Here is a 20,809-nt window from a genome sequence, read left to right as displayed (position 1 = left end):
AGACTGTGTAGCAGACTGTAGAGATAGACCAAATGAGAAGAGTGGTTTTCACTGTCACATGCAAATCCAGGTACACAGCAGTTCATTGTTAATGCCAACGCTCTTAGGCCATGAGGGCACCCCTATCCTAATTATGTAAATAGCTGTAAAGCTGATGATAGAAGCTGATTTTTCTCAGTTTTATGTAATTCTGTGTGCCATGGTTGAAGTTTTTGCCTCCCTCTGTAGTTGTTTTGCATTCCTTTGTGGTCACGTTGGATCTCTTTGAAACTATTTTGAAGTCATTTTGCATGTCTTTGTTCACATTTTGTGTCTTGTGTGATTATTTTTCATTTTACTTTGTGCATTTTTCTTGTTATTTTGATTTTTAAATTATATTTGAGTTTTTAACAAAAAGCTAGCATTTTCTTTTAAAAAAGGGAAAGGATTGAGGGACCTGATGATGTCACATGCAAAACCACCACCCAGTGTAAGGTTTGTGCCACAGCTTCCATAAATTAACAGTAGTAGAATTAACTGCATGCTGAGTTATTTGGTAGATTTAACTGACTGGTGTTTTTCAGAGTGCAGACTGAAACAGCTTTTTGATTCCCCAGACGTATGAGTCTCAGTGGACTCACTAACAGGTGACCGTGACCTGTGGCTTTATTTAGTTGTGAACTGAGCCCTTGGGAGTGCCACATAAATAACTGTTCTCTCACGTGCACATTTACATACACTAGGCCAATATTTGGTCATTTAAATAGAAATAGCATCATGGGGTACAGTCTCAGTACTGTGTCTTTTCCTTTTTATTAAAAAAAACTGTGAATAGTTTAGCAGTAGTGCTCAGATGCAATTTAATCCTAGCTTTTTTCCTTTAGTCACAACAATATTTACCTGAAAGATAATTGGTGCTTTGATGATATGTTAAAGAGAGGGATATCCGATATGTCGTTCCGTAAGTGTTCAATTTGAAATATGTGAAGTGTGAAGGTCATAGCATATGATTCACATCATTTTTATAGTAATACATTCAATGACCCCTCACAGACCCTATGGATAGGGGCATTGTCATCCTGGAAGAGATCACGCCCAACAGGATAGAAATATTTCATCCCAGGACAACGGTGATCACTCACAACTTCAGAGTGATTTGCAGTGATCTCTCCCTCTAAGGGAGGTCTCAAACAAGCCAGAAAAAGCCTCCCGTAACATACCAGTCTTACCAGATCCCCTCACTGTTCTACAATTTCCCTTTAATTCGTCACCCATCTATAAATTAAACTAATTTTCTAAACAATAAATGCATTTAGAGATATACATCTTAGCATTAACTATATTTTAGAAATAATATCAATTACTATCAAAAAAACAAATCACAAGCGACAAAATTCTTTCTACTAAATTTATATAAACATGTGTCATCTTTCAGAGCTTCAGACTTCAGTCCATAGGTTGGTTATTGAAACTACCACTGGGCAAATGTTGGAACAGAGAAGTCACAGGACACAGGAACTCTTTTGTTGCTAATTAAATGACTGCTGTGGGTTATATTTTGATAGGAAAGTGTGAGCTACTTAACAGTGAATAGTTAATTCCACCAGAATAGTAATGGCAAACCCCACACACACTTTGCTTAGACTTTTAGGAGATGATGACATCATACACATGCTTATAACCATTTTTGAAAATAATTGGTATCATTGAGTATCTTTAGCAGCACAATGTCTGCAGTTTTAACGAGGTAATGTGTGCAGTCACAGTGAGTCAGCTAGCTAGAAGTGAGTAATGCTAGTTAGCATAAAAAGTTAGCATAAAAAGTTGATACCTTAACAAAGGTAACCATTAAAACTGAGCTGGCAACAATTCAGTGTCAAAGACTTAAATGTTATCTTGTGGAGGCTGTTTCTGTTGTGTCATAACAGTTAAGAGCTGAAACAAAATGGTAAAAATGGTAAATGGCCTGTATTTATATAGTGCTTTTCTAGTCCCTAAGGACCCCAAAGCGCTTTACATATCCAGTCATTCACCCATTCGCACACACATTCACACACTGGTGATGGCAAGCTACGTTGTAGCCACAGCCACCCTGGGGCGCACTGACAGAGGCGATACAATAGTAATTAAGTTAGTAATTAAGTTACATTTTAGTCGTATTCATCAATAAACAATCCTGTATTTGAACAGGTATTACGAGTTATTCTGTCGCAATAATGTCTGTACCTGAAATTACTGCACAATGCATGTTATAGCATATAGCAGAGGGAAGCTGAAACTAAAAGGGTCATCTAATAGGAATGACCTTGTCCAAGGGTGTCAGGTGTCGCCCAATGAGATTCTGTAGACCCTGCAAATGCATTTTCATGTAATTCAGTTTTTTCTGTTTAAGTAATGTGTCGTGCTGGGTCAGCTTAGGTAATCTACACCTATGCATTACACACTAATTTTTTAACATGTGCCGACAAATACATATACACACTGACGCAGCTTTACAAGTAGACACTGCATGTACACCATATGGTGCCATTGCATCACCACCGTCAATTGTTTTTTTGTTGTTTTTTTTTGTAAATAGAGAAGTCTATATGCAGTATATTCTATCTACAGCAACACTGCACTCATGAAACGGAACACAAATTATGCCTTTTATTAATCTTAATGTGGGCGTGAGGCATATTTAAGAATTTCTGGTGGTTTCTTAATATTTTGTTGCTATATATAATGTGCAAAACTCAGTATTCAGAACTCTGTAACCTGACACGTTGCCCGGGCATCCAGTACCATTGAAGATGCAGAAGTGAGTAATGCAAACATTCTGCATACGTTGTAGGTGCCATCATCAGTCGTGCTTATGTTCATCATTATGTTTTTTCTAATGATGGCTCCTTAATTTCCCTGCACAAATGGTGAAATATACAACATCCAAAAGCTTTATTTATATACAAATGCATTTACCAGATTTTGAATAGTATTAATAGAAACAATTAAGTTTTTCAGGGCCTGTATATGCTGTAAGGTACTGGTGTGCTTTTGCTGTGTGTTCATGCCAGTACACTAAAGGGCATTTTTTAATCATATTTTAGTTTTATATTTGATCCTAGACATGGATAATGCTCTGGAACTGGAGACCATAATAATTGAGTATGAGATAGTTGCACCGTTGGTTTTGTTTTGCAGAACACTTAATTCATTCAAATTTTAGTCAAATTCAATTAGCTTTATTGTCTTTTGTGTTTCTTTAACGACAGAGGTTGATAATTCTTTTCTCCGCACAAATCACAAAGGAACACATAAGAAGTAACACATATGACTTATCAAGAACATAATCCATCCCCCCAAAAAAGGATGGGCTGCATTCATCAAATAAGTGGTACAAAACTAATAAGAAACAGCACTGGGCATTTTGTAAAATCTCTTGGATCGTTGCACAAATGATTGAAGTTTCCTACATTTGCTGACATATACTGTTTGGTATGATATTTTATTAATTGCCTTTCGGGAGACCCACTGGGATTTTTCAGGAGTGTCTGTCTGAGTTCTGCACTCAGACATACAGAGAATAGCAGGAACTTGTACTTACTGTTTATACAGTGTCAATGTGGTCCAGGGAATATGGAGCTTTTTTCCGCAAAGAAAAAACAAAGTTATTTTTTGTCATTCAAGAGTCAAAATTTGGGGTTATAATTTTAAACTGTCAGGTAATTATCTCAAAAATGTGATTTATTAAGTCGATTGAATAATAATAATAAAAACTTAATTTGGATTCCTGGATGGGCATTTTTAGTAGCTGCAAAACACTTTCTTTGTGAATGTGAACATTTTGCAAGTTGATAATCATTGCAGAATCATAACTCTTTACTAGCTTTCCTCCAGACTGCTACTGTTAGCTGATAGCTAAAAACACCGACTTAATTTTGTAGATACTGGACAGCCATCTCTTTGCTGCCTATTTGTTTCTCTTTCTGTCATTTGATACAGATGTGCTTCTCATATGGGTTGTTTTTTTTTCTTTAAAAAAAAAATATCCAGTGTGGTTATGTCCAAGAGTTTGTCTTTCACATCAGGCCAGACTAAAAATAAGGAGCTGCTTGAAAAGAGCACTTTTCACTGATGATACACTGCCCTCCTTTCTTTAGCTCTCTTTCCTTTTATGTCCTCCGGTTCACATAGAGGTCTCATTGTAGCCACGCTGCTAACAAAAAACTAAAATAACAAGTCTTTGTTAAGAATGTGTTTTTCAAATGTCTTATGCATAACCTGTCGTGTTAGGTGAGGGTTACAGTGTTAAGATGAGGTAAAACGCTGTTTCAGCTCTCCAAAATAACCCTTTGTTTTGGACTCTTGCACTTTTGTTGTAATCAGCAGTATTTTTAGCTCTGCCTTGTCGGCTGGTTGGTTGGGGGGACATGACTTGGAAAGTATACTTAATTTTGGGTGTAATTAAAGATGTTACTTTTTAAAGGATCCTTATTTTAGAACTGCAAACACGTGTACGGTGTATTGGCAGCAATAAGAGGTAGTTTAAATCACACCCACACATACTTACAAATACAACATTTTATATGTGAATCCCAAAAGTGAAAATCAAATAGTCAAATATTTGGTTCACCAGAGAGATTGACAATGGGAAGACAGAAGCAGAGAAAGGAGGGTGGAAGTCAGTAAGCCTAATGAGAAACAATGGAGAGAGACAACCAAACTGCCCGTCTGCATATAAATCATTTAACACAAAGTGCTGGAGAGACAAACACTCTGGGACGGCCTGCTTGAATGCAGCCTGGACTTCAACACAAACTTGCTTTTGTCACTCAGACAAGCATTGCACTGAGCAGCTATGTGCCGAAAGCTAACATTACCCTTATCTTAACCAAAACACCAGTCTTAACCATAAATGGTATGTGGGAACATTTTTGTCCCCACAACATCCCTAAATGTTGAGTAACATGCACACAATGAGTGCTAATGCCAATCCTTCCCTCTCTTTTCCTTCGTGTCTCTCTTTTACTCGTTTTCTCACTCTCTTTGATTAATAGGATGTGATGTTTTGTCATCTCCTCTCACGTTTCACTACCTTTACTCTTCTCTTTTGCTCAATTCCTGTCCATCATGCTTTCCTTCTCCTTCTCACAGTCCTACCATCATTGTTCCTCTCGTTCCTCCCACTGCATCGTGCCCTTTGCCTAACTGGCTGCTTGAGCCTTTTGCTATGTTAGTCTAAAAATGTTAACATTTTGACAGCTGCAACTTCATTCTCATTTAGGTTACTTATCTCTTACTGTTCCTGTTCTGCTCATGCCCATGTATACCCTTCTTCATACCTTTATGAATCAATCAATATTTTTGGAATATTTATAATACAGTGGTTTAAACTGGTGTGCTCTGCTGATATTGATCATCTGCAGGGCACGAGATATTCAATGGTTTTTCATAGAAGTAGAGAACACTGAGTTCTCTGTGAGGTCTCTCTGTCTTTTTCCATTGTCTACTCTTTTCAAGCTGAAGGCAACAGATAGCACAGTCATTTTTGGAACAAGATTGTTGTACAAAACACTTAATTTCTTTTTTTGAACTGTTCTTTTTTCAGGGTGCAATATTGTGCAGCACACATTTTCACTCACTTAAAACATGGGTGCACAAGTTTGAATTTACTTTGGATTTTCTCTAATCCACAAAGGGTCAAAAGTATATGTACAGGCTCCAATATATGCATACACTCACTTAAATCTTTTGATAATTGGTGCTGAAGTTTCTACGATGTCTTTCAACTTGACAAAGCCAAGGCCTATTAACTTCTCATTAGTGATCATGATTGACTACAACTGGCAGTTTGCTCCTTGGAGCATAAAAGGGATTTGCTTAAGAGCACTAACTGGATTGTCCAAAACTAAGATAAATGAGAAAGTTCAAGGAAGTCAGTGACAATCTATGACATAGAATTGTAGAGTTACACAAGTAAACAACTGCAGATTCAAGATCATCATCATCAGTTCAAACAATCGGACGCAAGTTGTGGCACCACTTTCTCAATGTCTTTAAGAAGACCCAAACTGTCACAGTCAGATGAGAGAAAATTGTTTAAAGAGCAGCCCAGGAACCACCACGGATCAAGCTTGCCATGAACTGGAAACAGCTGAAACACCAGTTTGATTACACACAGAGAAGTGAGTTTTACATTTCCACAGACTGAGAGGGTGACCACCGAATAAGAAGCCACTGCTCCAAGATCAGCACCTTGAAGCTCAACTGAGATTTCTTGCCACCCACATGAACAAGTCAAATGTCTTCTAGAGAAAATTCTTTAGTCCGCCGAGACAAACGTGGAGGCCACAATGACAAGAGGTATGTTTGGAGGAATAAAGGTGAAACATTCCAAATCTAAGAACTCTGTACCCAGTGGTGGTAACAGCATCATGCTCTGGGACTGCTTTGCTGCCAGTGGTACTAGTGCATTGCATAAAGTGGATGGAATAATGGGGGAGGAGGACTACCTTCAAATTCTTGGACTTCTCTTCAGATCAACAGTTGAAACTTGGACAATAGTGGTTGTTTCAAAAGGACAATGAGCACAAAAAAACATCAAACTTGGTTTTGGAATGGATAAAGCAGGCTGACATTAAGCATCTGGAATGGACTTCCCAAAGCCCCAACCTCAACTCTATTGAAAATTTATAGACTACATCTAAAAGCTGTTTCCATGCCAGGAAACCAAATAATTTAAACTCTACCAGTTATGCCAAAAATAAACGTCAAGTATCCAGCCAGAATTATGCCAGGAGCTTGTTGGTGGCTACCAAAAGCCTTTGGTCAAAGTGCAAGTAGCTACGAGACAGTTAACCAAATATAGTGCATAAGTCTGACCTTGTGTAGATTAGAGATAATACATTCAAACTTGTGCAAGCAATTTTTTTAAGTTGTTAAAGACCTATGCTGTACAGTCATTCCACACTCAAAAAAGAACTAATCAGAAGATCCAGATTACCATGACCTTACTTCAAGTAGGCTGAATGGGGTGACAGATCACAGAGAGTAAATGATGCATGTAAGCTACATTATTTCTCATATGGTGCCAGTGGGTGCTGTTTTAATATATTCCCCAGTGCTAAACACCATCATGTTTTTGATTTAGATTTTTTTTACCTCTTCAGGCATTTTGTATCACTAGCGCTGTGCTTTAAATTTATTAAAATTCACAGACAATTCACAAAAACTACACATCACTTGTTAGCTAGTTTATCTTATGAGCCTACAGTTGATGTTAGCTGTTTAAAACATATGCAATGGGCTAAAAACAATATCAGAATGCTTACACACACTAATGACAATGACTGCAAATAATACATTATCTTTTAAGTGGACAATATTAATGGTGATTTGGTGCTCTTTCACTGGTGTAGACTGGAGTCTCTCTCTGTGTGTCACCCACTATGTGCAGAGATGCACCTAGGCCAACTCTGCTGTTCCATCAGCGCCTCACAATTAGTGATATACCAGATCGATACCACTACATTAATAGAGTGCTACACCTCCCCAGCCCCCCATTAGTTAAGGTACTTCCTTAACTGCTCAGTGGGGTCAAGAGCTTGTGGCTGTGCTGGTCACTGTGTTATTACAGCGTATCAGCTGATTGCCTCTACTCTAAATACTTTTCGCATAGATTGGTCCTGTGCTTTAGTTAATTGTATATGATTCATATTTTGCCGTACAAATAAAACAAAACCACACTATCTAATTTCAATTTCATGACATCTTGTTTTTTTGTTTGTTTGGGTTTTTCCCCCCAATCAAAACAAGAATGAAGAGTTGAGCAACTGTTAATCTGGACAACGATCCTCTATCATAATATTTATGGATGGATGTCAATGAATGATCCTAAACTTGTTGGTCACAAATCTGTTTGCCTACCCATGTTAACTGTATGCAGATAAAATTGTTTCTCTTTTTCTTTCTCTATTACTTTTCATCCCCGTCTCCTTTCCCTTCAGATTTTTCTTATTTCCTTTTCTCTTAGCTCTGCGTTCGGGCTCTGCTGAATAATTCAGTCGCAAGTTCGGAAGAGTGTGTGTGTGTGTTTGCGTTAGGTGTGTGTCTCTGAGAATGTGTCTATGTCTGCGAGTGTGTGTGTGTGTATGTGTGGAGGGGTGCAGTGACGTGGGGAAGAGCTATTTTTGGGATTCGGATACGTGAAGAGAGAGAAAATAGAGAGAGAGAGTCTGTGATGGATTGATTTTTTCATGCTCATGTTTTTTGGTCACGTGTAGCAGCTGATACTACACAAACCCTGCTGGAAACCTGCACTCTACCTGCAGGGCGTGCTGGCATACGCTCAAGCTTGCACATTCGCAAGCACGCTTTGGTTGTGAAAAGCAAGTGAGTTCTCACTGTTAAATCAGCAAGCACCATTCGATACACAAACAAACTTCTCATTAACATAATGTAAAAGAAAAAAAGGGAAAAAGAAGAAAAGAAAGTCAAATGCTGCACTTTACATAGCGCGCAGACACACATACACACACAGCACCGTCAGCATCTTGTACAAAGTGACAACTCGGCTATGTGTGGGTGATGAGGGAGAGGAGGCAGTGGCAGGGGTGAGATGCGGGCACAACATATGCTGTATGGAATAAACACGGAGGGAGAGTGGGTGGCTGTAAGGCCTTTACACACTGAATAATGCTAAGTGAGAGTAAGAGAGGCCAAGCAGGGCTAAACAGGCCTTTGGGTACTCCCATTCGTTTGGCAAAGCAATCAAAGCTGTGTCAAATGTAAAATGTAAAACCTTTTTTTTTAGGTGCTGGTTGGACCAGCAGCATGAATTTGCTTTAATTCTGGAGGCATATTGTCTCATGTAAAGAGGCTTTGCAGTTAAGGAGGGAGATACTGAAGGGATTACTTAAAATCACAAACTAATTTAAAGACCATTTAGTTTTTATTATTGCTGGATAATTCTTTAAAAAAACCCCAAGAAAACCAAAAAAACTTTTATCCATACCTGTTTTTTTGTTGTTGTTTTTTTACCCAAATATTCCTAAAAGCAAAACTGAAATGCCAGATTTGAATTGCTAAAAGAAACATTAACTGCAGTTCATAAGAATCTATTGAAATCGCATAATGGTGGACTAAAACGGAGCACTTCAGCCGTGTCTCTTATCTTTAGGGCAGCTGATTATCAAAATAATTAGATCGGTTTTAACCACACTGCTTAATCCTATTCATTTGACCAAATCAGTGCTTCTGAGAGAAAAGTGATAAGCAAGTGAAGAAATGAGGAAATGATTTGAGCTGTTCTGCCACTGCTGCATAATGGAACAGGACCCAGAGAGAGAGAGAGAGAGAGACAGAGAGAAGGGGACGGAGGGGAAAGAAGTGAGGGATATAAATAAACTGACAAAGAGAAAAGGAAAGGCTGCTAAGTTACAGTTCAACAGCTTCCTGTTTGTCTTCTTGAAAACAACACAAACTCTTTTTGGCATATTTTTGAAAGCCAAATACATGTTTGCAACACCGGTATTCATAAGTTACTTTGGATGTTGGTCAGAAAGAAAACAAACAACAAATGGTGAATGTAGGATACCTAAAACACGGGCCTCTTTCACATACTGAGAGAAAGAGGCAAGGTGCTCATCGTACCCCTCATTTATTCTTTTTTTTTTGTATTTAAGAGTAAAAGTCAAATAAGCCACAATGAACAGTGAAATATTTTGTTTACAAACATTGTAAACATTGCATGCTTTATCAGACACAAAATGAATGCCAGAATTCACAACAAAAAACAGGCCCATGCTATCACACTTCCTTATCTTAATAGGGAGGCTGGCACCTTCCTAAAGGGTAGCAGCTGGTCTGGACTCCACTGGCAGACAAATATAGCGTAGTGAAGTGACGTCTAGTGTTGGTGTATGTGTGTCCAAGCATCATCATGTGTGCTTGAATGTCAGTATGGAAAAGATTAGATCAGTGGAGGGAGGGGCAGGAGTGCTTAGGTATTGTGATAGCAACACTGTGTGTGCTTTCAAATAATTACAATGATCTGATCTGCACATGTGCTCATTTGGTGGCAGTTATTTTTCGCTGTCTTGTATGCCACTGTGCATCTGTGTATGTACAGTATATGTGTGTGTTAGTAAGTGTGATCTCTGCCACTAACCTAGTTTCAAAAGGGCATACAGACACGAAATACTGCAATACTGTCACACCCCTTTGTTATACTTTTGCTGTATTCCTGTCCTCTTAGTCTCTGCCCCCCCCCAATGTTGTTGTTTCCCTCCCCCTAATATACCCTGCCTCCTTCTCTCCCTTTTATTCCCCACCACTCACTCCTTTCAATCATGTCTGTGCCCACAGGACAATCTCTTTCTCTCTCTCTCCTTTTTTTTTTACTCTCCCTCTCTTTCATTTTAACTCTCCATATATTTTCCTCCTCCCTAACCTTTTTTTTTTCTGTGCTGGCTCTCGCTGTCTGTGTCCTCATGCTGACGCAGCATCTCTCTTTCCTTCTCTCTCCCTCTCATTCGATATTGAATGGAGATGGCATGATACAGATAGGGATGACTGATGGGCATGCTCAGTAAGACAAAGGTGGACTGAGGAGGGATAGGAAGACGGTGGAAGAAACTAAGCGAAAAGAAGGGAAAGCAAAAGAGAAGAAGACGAGAAAACAATTTGGGAGATGACTGAAAGCGGGGATAGTTGTGTGAGAGAGGAGGCTTAACAGAGTAAGGTGGAAGGAAATATAGGCAAGGGTTTTACAGAGGAAGAGAGGAGGCAGGAGAGAGCAAACATAAGGCCTCTGTGGAATACTGTGAGTCTCGAGCCACGCCTCATTTCTTTATGGGAAATGGGTGCAGTGATTTATTGAAATCATGTACAAACATAAATGGAAATACAGTACACAACACAAAAATAGAGTTTGTACAATTCTAACAAGCGTGAAAATCAATATTTGGTATAACCACCTTTATACTATATTGGCAGTGTCTTTGAGATACTTTCCTGGTGTAATTCCATTAATTTTGACAAGATCTGCAGCACTACTTGTTGGAATGCAGCTCCAAACCATGACTGAGCCTCCACTATGCGTTACAGTAGTTGTAGTAGCTGTAGACACTGTTTTACCTCTCTCCTGAAGTCCTCTGTACATGTTAATAATGACTTGTAGCAAAACAATTGTCTCAATATGGCAATTTTTTTTTTCACGGATTCTGCTGTTAGTAACAAAGTGCCTAAAGATACAATTTAAAATTGATTCTTTGTTAAGTTGTCTGCTATGTGTAGAGCCAACACTTGTTCATCTCTTAAGTTAGGTACCTTTGCTTGAATGATTCATAGGTCAGTGTTAAGTGGCTTAATGAACAAAATTGTTCCACTAAAAATGGTCGTGTACAAGGACTGGAGTGGAAATAAGGGGAAGAGCAGCCAATATCCAAAAAGCTTTGAAAGACCTTAAGAAAACCTGGTAAAAATAAATCTGACTCATTGGAAGAATACAGAAATAAAGGAGTGATTCAAGGTTTTTTCACATGTTTTTGCAGATAAATAGATGTGTGTGTGTGTGTGTGTGTGTGTGTGTGTGTGTGTGTGTGTGTGTGTGTGTGTGTGTAATTTGGCCTCAGTTGTGGCCTCACTTACTTTTACTTGGCGAGACATCTTTGCCTGCAACCTACTGCTGTCCCTATTACAGTGTACAAACACACACACACAATGAATGTCAGTGAATCACACCCCAGTTCATCTATTGCTTTTATTGCAATCAATAAAATATGAAATTTCTCCCTCTCTCTCTCTCTCTCTCTCTCTCTCTCTCGCTCCATACATATGTATATATATATATATATATATATATATATATATGTATATATATATATATATATATATATATATATGTATAGCAATTTAGGAAGGAAGATGATTTATCATTGAATGTTTGAGTCATTTCAAATAGGTCATTTACTTATATCCTGCTTTTACACCATAAGGATCTGTGTATTTTAAAAATACCTGTCTCTGTGATTATTTCCTTTATAAACAAACACATTGCCTGAGTAAGAAAGAGCCAATCTTTAGTGCCTTGGAATCCAATGCATGATGCAAATGTGCCAAAACCAAAATACAACAAAACAGTAATGTAACTGTTAGGACAAAATTATTTTGTCTGAGGTAGTGCTTCTGGTGACTTAGCACTACATCTTCATTGGTGATCAAATAGAGCTGTTAAGGGAGTCACTGTTTATGGCTAGTTGCTGTTACACTTTTCTTAACTTCAATCTCAGACTTTAAGACAGACATAAAAGATTTTAGACACTAATAGTTGCATTACCCTGTTAAATTAACACTGTCCAAATACCCTAACAGATGGGCAGGACTGACAACGTTTTCCTCCAACATTTGCGTTATTATTTTATATTTCACCCTGGCCACTTGCCACTGCCATAATGACAACAGAACACTAATGTGGCTAATAGATATAAAGGTTCAGGTTACTTTATTTCTACCCGTGGGTAGGTTTGGACTGCAGTAAGTGAGTCATCCATCCTCATGTGGCACATTTTCAAAAGAAAGCCAGACAATAAACAGCTGATAAGCAAAATAAATAAATAAATAAAAGATAACAGAGAATCCACACAGCATCATGTATTTATTATTTCATCAAATTGCTAAAATGAATTTGTGCGCTGGCCAGGTTAACATTTATGACAAGTGTTTAAAACACTTGACAACTTCAGTGTTGTTTAAACCTGTTGAAATATCAAATACTTAATTAGCTGCTAATAAATGGAGGAACTGAGCGTGTGTCGTGATCAGTATAAAAAATGGACCCAGCTATCAGTTTCTGATGTCGCATTTTGAAGCCTCGAAATGAGCATGTAAAGATGGCAAAGTTGCTACCAATACTGCTGCAAATGAGTAACTTACCTGATTTTAGCATTGATTAGTATCCAAGTATTGATTTTTCTGACAGTCCAATTACACACACATAACAGATACATACAGACACATTTGGGTTTTACATACATCAGCCTTCTTCTCTCTTTCTGCTCCTCTCCCTTCTCTCTCTTTCCCCTTTTCACTCAGCTACATTCATTCACTGTCATGGATTAACACATTCACATGTGTATACATACATTTATATGCATAGCTGGGAGCAAGGAGGCTAATTGAACAGCGCCTTAGGTTTTCTGTTAATGTGTGAAAAGTGGTCAAACGCATGCACACGATCTCAGCACACATAGACACACACATACATTTAACACATGATGAATGTTCTATAAATAGCTTCTTCGCCCTTTCTTTCTTTTCATTGTTCTGTTTTCCCCTCCCACCCCTACCATGAGAATGGCTGCTCCCAAAGGAAGCATGAAAGTAGGAAAAAAAGGTGACAAAAAAGGGAAGGAATAGATTTCGAACATGTCCTTTGTGTATATTTATACACAGTGTAATTTTTCTACTTTAGTTACTTCTTTTGGTCCTCTGATCACTTTTTTTCTTAGTCTGTTTACTTGATTCCTTTAAATGTAACAATTTATCTCATGACTTTAAAGAGACAGAAGCACTAACTTAGGAAGACACTGCCTGTGTGTGCATTTGTGTATCTGAATGCGTGGGCGTGTTTGTGTGTTAGAGAAAAAAGAACGATTTAGATATGTAATAAGGTACTCCCTCTCTCTCTCTCCCGATCTCTGGCTCTCTTTCTGTACTAGCTGCCGGATGCTATGTACCGAGAGCCAAATGGTGATGCCACAATAAGTCTCAGTCAGTGCCCAGGCATGTTATCACACACTTACACAAAAAGACACAGGCTATATTAAAGTGTATCTTTGTTTTGCTTGTCCGTGTGGGTGGCGTGTTATCAGAAAATATACTTAGCAGAACATATTTAACTGACTCATAATGATGGCTTGTGGGCGTGTGTGTGTATTTGTGTGGGTAAATAGTGGCAGAGAGAGGCCAGACTGCGGTCCATTTGAGATGGAGTTGCTATGTTTTCTTTTCACACTTGCTTACACTCAGTGAATTCAAGCTGCATATATATTTGACCTTCCTTTTGACCTTTCATGTTAGGGTAGGGATGTTTTCTATGTTATCCCTTAATTTGCCCTGACGTTTTTAGCAGGCCAGGTAAATTAACTCAGTAAGTTATAAGTGAATCTGTCCAACAAGGTAGTGCTGCAATGTTTTACTTTCCTGTTGGTGCTGCTCTGTTCTGTGGCAAGATGGTAATAGCAACTCCTGACCTAGTATGTGTAAATCTGCACATTATTTGTAACACTTTTAAATAACTAGTGCTCTGTTGGATTAAAGTGTGGTGACTATGGAGTGCATATGAACTGATTGTCATGTCCAAGCGACCAGTTTGAGTTGATCTGAGCTTTTTGAGCATTATTCTGTTTAAATGATGCTCACTTGAGCATTTCAGTAAGGCTTCAGCTGCATCGCTCCCATGTGATAGGGTGATGAGATATTTGTGTTAACAAGCAATTAATGTGGTGGTTTGTGGTTCAGCTAAAAAAGATTTGTTCCTTCACTGAACTTCCTCACTCCATTTGAGTGGATGATTCTAGCCACCATCATTGCCAACTGCATTGTCCTGGCTCTGGAACAACATTTGCCTGATGGGGACAAGACGCCGCTCTCAGAACGCCTGGTAAGCTGAATAACCAAGACAAAATTGCACGTGTTTTACATGTAAACACAATTAAATTCAGGTTATAATTGTATATTTGTGAGATAATTTTTTCTTTGATTTTTTAAAATTTATTTGGCACATGAGACTATTTGCAAAACACACTTCTTCTGAAACTCATTCACCCACTGCCAGCTGTCTTACTTTGTCTTTCTGTGCCTTTCAAACCCTCATAACCTTTCCTGCCTTTCCTCTCTCCTATTTTCCACTCCTCCTTTGCTTGTTCTCTCTTGTGCTCCCCAGGATGATACAGAGCCGTATTTCATAGGAATCTTCTGTTTTGAGTCAGGAATAAAGATCCTGGCGCTTGGTTTTGCCTTCCACAAGAACTCTTACCTGAGAAACGGATGGAACGTGATGGACTTTGTCGTAGTGCTCACAGGGTGAGTATTAAACAAATGCATATGAGCCAAGAACAGACACATACATACATAATACAGTATGTAACCTTTAGTCAGATCTAAATGTGTGTCTGACTAAACTCGAACATGAAAAAGGATTTTCCAACAGCATGTCAAAACTGTCATGTGTTTTAGTGTGTTTGTATGCATGTATGTGTGCAAGTGTCCTTTTCCTGCTCCTTTGACCTAATGAAAGGCCCCATTCTGGGCAAGGCAGCAGTCAGATCACAGAGCAGAACTGCAGGCAGCCAGCAGCCTGGGTAGTGAACAAATGTCACCACAATATATACAGCGACAGAAGGGGTAGGGAGCGCAGGGGGAAGCAGCACTGGAGAGAAGGCAAGAAAAAAAGCAGGTGCTGCTACCTCAATAGAAAGAGAGACACAGTAGGAATGAATGGAAAGAGACAATGTAAGAAAGGGGAATGAGTAAATGAGATATTTGATTTGAACATTCAACGAGAAGGTGAAGACGAGGGCAAAGAGAAGCGATGGAATGCAACCTGAACACAGAAACGGTGTCAACAAGGCCGAGTTCAGACATGATGGGATTAAAATGATGGATTTACTATTGCCTTCACTTATTAGATTATATCTCACAGGAAAAGACCAGAGACATTAGATAATAGGTTTGATTGACAGAAATGAAAGGCAGAGAAGAGAAGCGGAATGATGGCATCTACACACATGCAAATGGGTTTACATTTTACATTCTCGCTCATTTGTCTGCGCTAGATTCTGTTTTCTCAACGTATCCATCTGTTAATCCATCGTTTAAGATGACTGTCAAATGTCATTCCTGCTATCCTGCGTGTTTCTTTAAAGACACAGTAAGCCTCTTTTATGTATCTACCACTGCTACACACCGGTGTGACGCTGCAGGCTGATGTGATACAGATGAATGCGATGCATGAGTGATGCATTAACAAACGACAGTGTTTGCATGTCTCACTGTTGATGTTCAACCGAAACGCAAATTAGCTGCAAAGCATAAAAACTGCAAAAAAGCTAAAAAAAAAAAAAGAAAAGTAAACTGATGATATAAATCTATTTAAAAGTTGTTTCTTAACAACTTTGCAAATTCTAGCAGCAATACAATCACGTCGCTGTTTGGGAGTGGTGGCACAGATTGTCGTGTTGAGGGGATTATGTCCACTTGTGTGTGCATGGGGTGAATGGTGGGGACTTCATGGGTTAGATGAAGCAACCGGTGAATCCAGTGATTGCTCCTTTCTGCCCAAATTTCTCTGTCTTGCACAAGGACACCACACATGCACTGAGCAGACACTCAGTGCAGCAGTATGTCCTTATGCTTTAATAAGAGCAATCACGAAGCCAAGTTCCTCTCAGCATGGTGCGATAGAGCGACTGAAACAGAGAAGAGAGGTGAGAAGACAAGTGTCAGCACGACAGCAGGAAGTAGTGAAATGCCGAGAGGATAAGGAGGTACAACAGAAGGAAACTAGAATGTCCTTAAAGCTGATCTTTGATTTCTTTTGCCAATTTTTTCTATTTTACCACTCGATCTGTTGGTAGATTATTTTCAAGTGAATTGTCATTGGGGGGAGACAAGATTAGAAAGGAGTATATCAGGGGGATAGCTCAGGTTGAGCAGTTTGAAGTGAAAGTTAGAGAGGTAAATCTGGACATGTGCAGTGGAGGGATAGTGGATATACCAGACAAAGGATGTTGATAATAAAGATGCCAGGAAGACTTATGCAGATGGTTGGTGTAAGAGAAGAGGATGCAAGGGTTAGGGTGAGATGGAAGCAGATGATCTACTATGCTGACCCTCTAAAGGGAGCAGCCAAAAGAAGAAGTGTTATCTGATGACCTCAGGGCAATCACTGTTAAATGGCACACATTGGAAAAAAAAGCTAGATTTGTTTGAATGGATTATGCATACACTATTTTATCAGCATATATTAGCCTTGTTGACTACCCTTTCTAAACATAATGGCCTTCATTAATGACATCTATTTTATCCAAGTGGTTTTGTGGCCCTATTTGGAATCTAGTGTCATAAACATGTAGGATTTTATTCAACAATAGCTTGACGAAGAGTTGCAAGACTTTGAGATGGTTATTTATTTGCAATGATTTTTTGTTGACTTCTCAGAAAAATGGTCAATAAATAACAGCAACAACAAAACAAACAAATTAAAAAAACATCAGCATTGACGAGTGGAGTTTCACAGCGAGTCCATCACTAAAAGATGACTGACAAGTGCATCATGAGCAGTCTTGTTCTAGACCTGACAAATCACCCATGAAAATCCAATGGAAATGATGCTGTGCTGAGTGTCTGATACATTATGAGGCACTGTTTTGCAGGTTCAGGTATGAAGTTAGGGCAACACAGGGGTCAGCACTGTCACCTTACAACAATAATGCTTCGATACAAAGGTGGTGGTCGAGGCCTTTCTGAGTGGAGTTTGCATGTTTTTCTTGTGTCTGTGCAGGTTTTCTTTGCATACTCTGGGCTATAGCTGTGGATTTAATTAAAAATGGTGAAAACCTTGTCATTGATTGACAACTCTGCTTCTCCCCAGTGTCATCTGGGTGTCACCAGCTCCACCCCATCTGCTGCTAAGTAAATTGATGGATGGGTGGATGGATGGATGGAGGTGTGAAATGATCAGATTCAGGGATTATTTCTCAAAGAAGCAACCACATTGGTGTATAACCTAAACAGCAGCCATCACGCTGTAACCCTCTCTGTCAACCAGCTGTGGTGTATAGCAATATTTAGAGAGCAGCACATAGTGTACACATATAGTACATTCCCATGATGCATTGAGGACGCTGCCTGCAGTCAATACATTTTGCACACACGTGGCGCACTCGTTCTTTGTTGTGCTTTCTATGAATGGCCAGTGTGTTTTTAGCAGTCCAGCTCTTTGAAGATGAAAGGCTACTTGGCCTTTCTATCAACCTTTGGTGGAAACCTTTGATAACACAGTGACCACATGGGCGCGCGCACACACACACGCACAGACATTTCCACTTCAAACATTCTTTTCCGTGTCCTGCTCGCCCTCCCTGCACTTGCTGGCGCTCTCTTCAAACACATACAAAGACAAACACACAAATAGCACTTAGCATGTCTGAATACATCACCGAGATTAGCTATTTACTCTACGGTCTTATTCCAAGTCGTCTGATTTGTGGGTGTTGACCTGTGTGTTGTAGTTAATTGTCAGAGTGGCTTGGCAGTGAAAATAAGCTGGTTGGGTTTTTTTGTTTGTTTGTTTGTTTTTCTACACCCACTATTGATTATTAGTCTAGTTACATTTAATTTACAGCTGTTCTTGCATTGCATCCTCCTCTTTCTTTTGCCTTCCTGTACCCGTGTTAGGATTTTTTGATTAGATTCAACAGATAACAAGAAGCATAAAAAATGATTATTTCAGTCATTTTGAAATCATGTGAAACTGAGTGATGAATTTGCTAAAACTATTTTTATACCAAACAATGATTTTTTGTCAAATCATGGTGTCTTCAACTGGTGTTGAAGACATTAGCTAGACCACGTTCACCTGGAGCCAATTTTAGCTGGGCAAGAGGTGCAGTACCTCCAAGAGGTCACAAGTCAGTTGCAGGTTTGACACATCAGAGTTCCAGGCTGGTCTAAATAATTATTTTCATTGTGAGCTTCCTGAGCAGAATTGTGTAATACTCCACACAGAAAGGACCGAGCTGGCCAGAAACCCCCATGCTCTGAGGTGACTGTGCTACCCACTGCAAAACTGCACCATCCTTAAGGAGTATGCCTTCCTGTTTAAAATGTGTTTTGAGGTTATTGCAATTCCCTGCAGCTTTAACATTCAGATAATTAAATACTGTCTAGGGCGGTCTAGAGGTACTACCTCCCCATTTTAAAAAAAAATGTGTCTAGAGTTGTGCTTACCAGACTAATGCAAAGCTGTATGTGATGCTTTATTCCCACAGTTTACAATTTATTAAAGGGAATTTCATTATAAAAGAGGATATGAATGCAATGAAAATGTTTTTGCAGTCTAAGCAGAACTGTCAAAAACTGCTCAAATGTCCCTCTCCACAGTCACTGCCACCAGCTCTTTGAGGAACGAGGGGCATACCAATGTGCTTCCAAGCCAGCTGAGAAAAATGTTCTTTCCCGTGTGTCTTGGGTCTACCCTGGGGTCTTTTCCCTGTTGAACATGCCCAGAATAACTCACCTAAGAGGCATCTAAGAGGCATTCTATTCAAATGCTAAACCCACCACAACTGGCTCCTTTCTTGTGTAGGACAGTGCCTGTACTTTAAGCCCCTTTTGAGTGACTGCGCTACTCACCCTATCTCTGAGGATCAAGCATTTTGTGTGTATCTGCAATCCTTTTCTGCACATTGCCATAGGTGAGGATAGAAACCCAGATCAGCCAGTAAATTATCAGCTTTGCCTCCTGGCTTTGGTCTCTTTTCCCTACAATGGATCTCCTGGCCCACCTGCGGGAGGAGACGTGGGCTCTTGTGAATTCTGGGAGAAATTCTGGGTGTCAGCTGATCGTCGAGGTCTGATTGGTGGCTTAAGAGACACTTAACATTTTATTGATGTTATAAAAACATTAAAGAGCATACTGGTGCATTTAATGCAAAATATTTGAATCATAGTCACAGACGCAACCAAGGAGACAAGGACAGATAACAGGAGCGCTTGGAGCAGAGATGGTGAGATTCAGTCAGTGATGTGGACAGAGATATTTAGCTGGATTTTAGCTGAAGTCAGCAGGAAGCTGCAGAGGGAGATAGCAGGGATAAATGTTGTTTGTATAATGCGTTGGATTCTCATCAGAAGTGGAGAGATGAGGTTTTTGTTATAGCGATGTTGCTTCATCTGATTCCCCTTAACCATTTGCTCTCCTTTTGCTTAAATGCAGGTGTGTGTGCATTCTGTGTGTGAATTTAAAGATGTACAGTAGAGAGTATCTGTTCCTGGCAGGGAAGAAATTGTTTTCCATTGATTATTCCAAATGACCCACTTTCCATTGTGCACACTTGAATAAAATTATTTTCTCTCAGTATGTTTAAGCTCCAACCAACACCCATTTGCTGTGCAGATGCGTGCATCTGTGTGCACGGGTGTTTTTGCATGTATCGGCGTGCAGATGTGCAGCGTTGCATGTAAGCTGCAAAACATTTACATTAAATAGAAAAGAAGACGAAAAAAACAAAACAATCAATCTAGCTCCTCCCTTGGCCCTGTTACCAAGGTGATACAGAGATTCTATCAATGAGCCAAGGTCCCTGTTGCCATGGAAACACTTATGAATGAGAAAGGACCCGGTAACCGTGGAGACAGTGTGAATGAGGAACTGCCTCATCGGTTTGACACTATTTGTGATGGCAGATGAAATCACCATCATGTTATTACCATCATCGTTGTTACTATCGCCATCACAGTCATCATCATCATCATCATCATCATAGTTCATTATCGTTATTGTCCAATCATCAGTGTTGTTAATGTTTTTTACTGTAATCATAGTCACATCACAGAAATAGATAAAATAATTGGATTTGTAATCGCAGGTTGTTTTTTTTGGCAAATAGTTTCTGTATTGTAATTCCAAAAATACTGACACAGGTACACGCGTTCACCTTTTATATGTAAATGTAGATGTGTTTCTTCATGCCAGCACACAGATGTTTTTGCAGCATGATATACAGGTTTTTCCTTCTACAAAATTCCACTATTCTCCTTTTTATATCAACACAGCTCAGTTTAGAGG

At 39.2% G+C, this 20,809-nt stretch overlaps 1 protein-coding gene across 22 annotated transcripts in view; it reads left to right on the top strand.

The window, feature by feature from the left end:
- The window catches only part of cacna1aa (calcium channel, voltage-dependent, P/Q type, alpha 1A subunit, a), a 78,664-nt gene that overhangs the window by 3,542 nt on the left and 54,313 nt on the right, over positions 1-20,809 (top strand). For all 22 annotated transcript variants that reach the window (XM_025906920.1, XM_025906916.1, XM_025906913.1 and 19 more), the window contains exons 2-3: positions 14,515-14,620; positions 14,903-15,042. In XM_025906920.1, coding sequence (XP_025762705.1) covers positions 14,515-14,620; positions 14,903-15,042 — 246 coding nt within the window. The remainder of the gene's footprint in view (positions 1-14,514; positions 14,621-14,902; positions 15,043-20,809) is intronic.

The sequence above is a fragment of the Oreochromis niloticus genome, linkage group LG4, assembly GCF_001858045.2.
Source record: "Oreochromis niloticus isolate F11D_XX linkage group LG4, O_niloticus_UMD_NMBU, whole genome shotgun sequence".
In the NCBI taxonomy this organism is placed as follows: domain Eukaryota; kingdom Metazoa; phylum Chordata; class Actinopteri; order Cichliformes; family Cichlidae; genus Oreochromis; species Oreochromis niloticus.
The sequence above is the reverse complement of the archived record's forward strand: the minus strand, read 5'-3'. Positions and strand labels throughout refer to the sequence as shown.